This window comes from Neltuma alba, unplaced genomic scaffold, assembly GCF_004799145.2.
Source record: "Neltuma alba isolate B1F8T4 unplaced genomic scaffold, ASM479914v2 tig00011020_pilon, whole genome shotgun sequence".
NCBI lineage: Eukaryota > Viridiplantae > Streptophyta > Magnoliopsida > Fabales > Fabaceae > Neltuma > Neltuma alba.
Window position 1 is genome coordinate 140,048 of NW_021635773.1, and position 5,819 is coordinate 145,866.

Consider the following 5,819-nt stretch of genomic DNA (forward strand, 5'->3'; position numbering starts at 1 on the left):
ACCAGTTGTCAAACTAGAAAGAAGCCGTAGTGCCATTTCTTATCTTCCTTCCAACTCCTTTCCTAAACCTCTTCCAAACTGTACAGATACCACTCCAAGTGAGAGAAGAGTTTTGTTTCTTTCTTACTGCTGGTAATTCCTGTTCCCCACACTTGTATTTTGATTTCAGAACTTTCCATAAGGCTTCAAAATTGGTTATGAGGCCCTAACAGAGTTTCATGATAAAAGCCTTGTTTTGTCTTCTCAAATTCTTTATCCCTAAACCTCCCAAGTTCTTTTCCTGCATCACTTGGTACCAAGATAATAAATGTAGCTTCCTTGTCTCTTCTGTGTCTCCCCATAAGAATCTTCTCCTGTGTTGTTCCAGTTCTTTCACTAGTTTCTTTGGAAGAAGGATCGTTTGCATGTAATACATAGGTAAAGTTGCTAGGACGGACTTTATAAGTGTCTTGCAGCCTACTAGATTCAAGTATCCCTTCTTCCATCTGAAAAGTCTCTTTTTTCGTTTTCTCCAAAATTGGGGCAAAAGTAGGATACGAGCCTCACTTATGAATCAAGGGAATTCCCAGATACTTCCCCAGGTCACCTGTTAAGCCCACTCCCATTTTTTTACTAAGGTCCATAGCCTTTGAAAAGTGCACATTCCTTGAGAAGCACATTTTGGTTTTGATTTTATTTATTTTTTGCCCCGAAGCTTTGCAAAATCTCCCTACACACTCCAACATTAGATCTACCTGTAGGCTTGAGGCTTCCCCAAAGAGTATTAGATCATCTACAAAGAACAGATAGGTGATCTAGGGTCCGTTTGGTTTAGAGTGATAGGACTCCATTTTCCCGTGTCTACTGCATCCTTAATAATATGATCCAATCTCTCCACGCAAAGTGTAAGAATATAAGGAGATATTGGATCTCCTTGTTTGATCCCTCTTGAAGGTTGGAAACTTGAAGCAGCCTTGCCATTCCAAAATACCCTCAGCGTTGAAGATGACATACAGGTCATGATGAGTTCACAAATTCTTTCTCCAATCCCCATTGCTTTAAGAGTATTCCTAATAAAGGACCATTCTAATTTGTCATAAGCCTTTTCAAGATCTACTTTAATTGCTAGCCATCCTTTACCTCTCTTCTTGCTCTTTACGGAATGTATCACTTCCTAGGCAGCAATAATGTTATCGCTACTCTGCCTGCCTACTATAAAGCTACATTGGTGGTACCCGACAATTTTTCCCATGATGGCTTTCCACAATGACTCTCCCTCAGTATGGAAGCTTTCCAAGAAACCTCTCCCTTAGTATGGAAGCTTTTAATTTTCTTTTCTTTTCTTTACTCTATTCTCTTCTATGGTTGAGACTTTGACTTGACTAGAAGAGGGTTGCCTCGACTTGTACCATCTGCATTGAGTTTACCACCCACACAGCGACTAACAATACAAACCTTGCAATCAATCAATTGATCTTTAGTGATGAAAAGACTCTCGCTATTCTGCTTCCCTTCCTTCCAATTTATCTTTGAAGCTTAGCTTGAAATTCTAGTCGACCTCTATGGGTTCCACTGAAGATAGGTCAAAAATTGTCTTCTTCGACATCGAAACCGCCGTCCCAACCTGATCCGACCAGGGATTCGTCATTCTTGAGTTTGGAGCCATCTTTGTTTGCCAAAAGAAGTTAAAGGAACTCAACTCTTACCCACCTTGGTCTGACCTCTCACTTGTCTGACCACTACAACAGCATTACTTGTGATGCTGTTGCGTCAGCTCCTACTTTTGCTGACATCGCCGATACGGTTTATGAACTTCTTCATGGTTTGTTTCCTTCTCTTTTGTTTCTTTTCTTTTTAATAGGAGAAAATGGAGAAAATGATGGACTGGGTGTGGTAAATTACAGTTGTAATTCTTTTTTTTTTTTTTTGTTTCTCTGAATTTCGTGTAGCACATATTTGGGCTAGCCATATCATCTTAAAATTTGTATTCGCATCAGAGATGCATTTACGGAGATTAATCAGCTAATACCATAACCGAAGGGTACTATTGACTCGTTGGTTTTATTGACTGACATATTTGGAAGAAGAAGAGCTGGTGACATGATGGTACTGCTCCTTTATTTCTAGAACTTGTAAACCCAAACCCCACCACTAGTAGGTGCCCTTCCCCCTCAATCTGGAGCCTCTTGAACCTTATCCCCATCAACGCTTGACCCGATGTTTACCTCTACTAAGCGAATGTTTCAATATGGTATGCATGGTATGACGTATGGAATGAAGAATTGGAATTGGGAGTGGAAGTGGAAGTGGAGCCAAACTCTAAAATTAAAATTGAACCCAGAGTTCTATCACATTTCTACTTTTTAAAAAAAAAAAAAAACTTCTATCACATTCTATCTTGTAGTTTGGCTTTGCCTAACTCAAGTTACAATGCATTCATGTGTTCACTGCAGATGGCAACTCTTGCAAGATATTTTGGGCTTGGACCCCAAACACATAGGTAACTATAATGATCGATTTTATGTAATGCTTTATTGTAAATCGACTATAATAATTTCATTTTGCTTTTTTCTTTTGCATCATATCCTCAGGAGCTTAGATGATGTTCGCATGACTCTGGATGTTCTCAAACACTGTGCAACTGTTCTGTTCTTGGTAAAATTTTATTTTGATGAATTTCATTATGTTCTGTTCTTGGTAAAATCTTCAGGAGCATATTGTTATGTTTTGCATCAAGTGCTAGATGCAAATAATAATTAGCTCATATTGATTCAATTGGACTAGTTAAATGTGATCATTCTTTTCATGGTTCAATTCGTTAAGCAATGAATTGAAATTTGACTCGTCAAATATTGAGTTCTGATTCTACTTTTAATCCCTCCCTCCACACAGGAATCAAGTCTTCCAGAAATATTCACAGCAAATAGTTGGGTTTCTCCAAATGCTACTACAACAAGTCGTGGTAATGGAAAATCTTTGTCACCTGTTGAGAATTCTCCAGCTTCTCCTATTGCGATGTGCAGCTTAGAAGGCTGTAAATCAAGTTCAGTAGATGCTAATAGAGCTCAACAGCATCATTTTGATTTGTGTGGCCTTTGGGATAATTGAACAGGGAATCAATTCAACCAGCTGTAGTGGTTGATGAAAAGCCCACTCCAGAGACACCCTAGATGTCTTCTTCAGCTGTTGGGTCTGATGCTTGTAGTAACAGCTCTATTGCTGTCTTAGATCCCGATGAAATATTTATTTCTTGCCTCACAGCATCTCTTGTTCCATTATATCGTGGCAGTCAAGGGATACAACTATTGCACAAAGGTTTCCCCTTCCAGCTTTGTTGCACTAATCTTGAAATATAGTTTGGAGTAAACGACAAATTTAAGGATCACGCTGGCTGATTGAAGTTGAATTTTTGGCTGTTCTTGATCCATCACAAAGCTTATGTAAGGTTCTTGAAGCTTGTGACAGTACTGCACAGGGCTTATCTTTGGACTCCGGTAGCAGCCCTGATTGGAGACCAATTGTTACTAGAAAAGAGGGCTTCTTCCATTATGGTACTGTGCGATTGTAGTAAGTTCATATCCTGCACATAAAGTGCACGCACACAATTTCACTCCAAATATATGATGGATAGCATAAACTAATCTTGGGCTGGGTTTTCAGTCTTCCACGTCATTGACCTAGCTATTGGGAATGTGATTTTGAGATTTTAGAAGCTTTGTCAGTTTAAAATTGTTATAGGGTCCTCTTATTAGCTGCACAATTTGAGACATGGATGCAAAGATTTAGCTCTGGATAAAATTTAGAAGCAGTTCTTTATGAACGTTATAGGCGATTAATACCACACAACTGAATCCTGCTACTGGGTCAAAGATCTTAACAAAAAATATCTAGCCGAACTGTTTGCTTAATATCTAAAGATCTTAAGAAATCGAGCCTTTGAAATTTCCCTTGCTGAGAATTTCACTGATTTTTGTAAATATTGACATTACAGCATACCTACGGTAATATGTGAAAAGGTTGCCACATATGCAGCTGTAATATGCCAGAAAGAATCATCGAGCAACGTTCGGAGGCTACTCTTTAGCAAGGTAGATGCGGAAGAGCTCGGTTCCTTGCTCAAAGCTGGGACATTTGTTGATACAGTCTTCTCCTTAGATCCCTATGACTATCAGCAACACGCAGGGAGATTGATTGCTAAAAAAATTGACCATTAATTGCAAGTAGGAGGAATATGTTTTAACTAGGCAACGCATGAGCATGACTAGCACTGGGAAAACGGGCCGGCCCGGCCCTACAGGGCCAGCCCGTCACGGGCTCGGGCTTAAACGGACTGGCCCGTTTAAGCCCGAGTTCCAAAAATGAAACATTTTCTCAAGCCCGGCCCGTGAGATAACGGGCTCGGGCCAGCCCGCGGGCTTTTGGCCCATTTAACTAAAATGTATTTTTATTATTTTTTTGCCTATTTTATCGAAATAATAAAAATGAAACAATAAAATTACTAATAAAAGATATAAATATAAAAAAAATAAGTCACAAACATAAACACCATTATGTCAAAACATCTATCACAGTGTAATGGAGTTTATTGAATGAACAAACTAAATAGAGGACAGACATAAACAACTAAATAAACACTAAGTTCAGTAAATAATTACAATATGGATGATGTTGTTTAATTATAAATAATTAACAAAAAAGTTTAACTAACAAACATAGTATACATAAAAAATAATTGTTTGTCCTACTGATAAAAAAGAAAAGAGTTCATCATTCCTAGTTCTAAATTTGTTTCTAACTATAAAAATGATATAGATCTTTATTTTAATTCAAAAGATTCTTTAACCAATTCTATTTCAAGTATAAAACATATGAAAGAATGATAAATAAAGATTGTAAAATAACACATACAGTATTTTAATAGGTTTTGACAACTTATAAATAATAACACATTTTTGTTAATATACTTAGAATTATGGTGATTTCTTTTTTGTGAATGCCATTTGTGTGAGCAGTGGGGGTAAGTAAAACTAAGAGTATATTATGTGTAAAATGTTAGGGTTTTCCTTTTTAAGTTAAGAAAAAAATATAAAATTTTTTAAAAAAATATTGGCGGGCTTAAACGGGCCGGCCCGTTTATTTTTCGGCCCTACAGGGCTGGCCCTTTTAAGCCCGACTTCCCTTTCAAGGCTCCAAAATACAAGCCCGGCCCGCGACTTAAACGGGTTTAAACAGGCCGGCCCGACGGGCTCGGCCCGTTTTCCCGGCTCTACGCATGACGCATGCCAAATTAGTAGACATATAATAACTTTTTTTTTTAATGAAAAGGACATATAATATATTATTATCTATTCATGATGGATGTGGGAATCTATTCATGAGGATGCGAAGGAATGTTACCAAAAAGTTCAACGACAAGTTAATTATGTGGTTGCTACCAAGGAAGCTGTCATTTCCTTGTTTGTATTGAGACTTATCCAGACTTTTAAATAATTTTAAGTAATTATGTTTCTTCTTTTCTCCTGTTCAAGTTTGTTTTGAAGTTTTTGAAGTGTGATAATGCGTTGGTTTTAGTCATGAAGTTGAAACTGGAACTTTTGGCGCGTAAAAAAATGTTGGTCCTTGAAAAGGAATTGGGTAATGAACTTTTTAAAATTTTTCTTCAACCCTAAAATTTTGGCCAGAAAATTTATAACTAATTCTATAAATTTCTAATTCTATAACTAATTCTAGAAAATGAAATAAATTTTTTAGATTTTTATCTTAAAAAATTCGTAAATTCATAACTTTTCAGGCCAGTTAAAATTGAGGATTAATTTATAATTTGAGTTAAAATAATGTCA

At 37.0% G+C, this 5,819-nt stretch overlaps 1 protein-coding gene and 1 pseudogene across 1 annotated transcript; both read left to right on the forward strand.

Annotated features, from left to right (window-relative positions):
- Positions 1 to 1,541: 1,541 nt before the first annotated feature.
- LOC114760771 (protein NEN3-like) lies at positions 1,542 to 3,087 on the forward strand (annotated as a pseudogene).
- Positions 3,088 to 3,149: 62 nt separating this feature from the next.
- Positions 3,150 to 4,193, forward strand: LOC114760772 (protein NEN1-like). The gene is made up of 3 exons (XM_028950057.1): positions 3,150 to 3,294; positions 3,381 to 3,546; positions 3,971 to 4,193. Exons 1-3 carry the CDS (start codon positions 3,150 to 3,152, stop codon positions 4,191 to 4,193), a joined length of 534 nt encoding a protein of 177 aa, XP_028805890.1.
- The last annotated feature ends 1,626 nt before the right edge of the window (positions 4,194 to 5,819 follow it).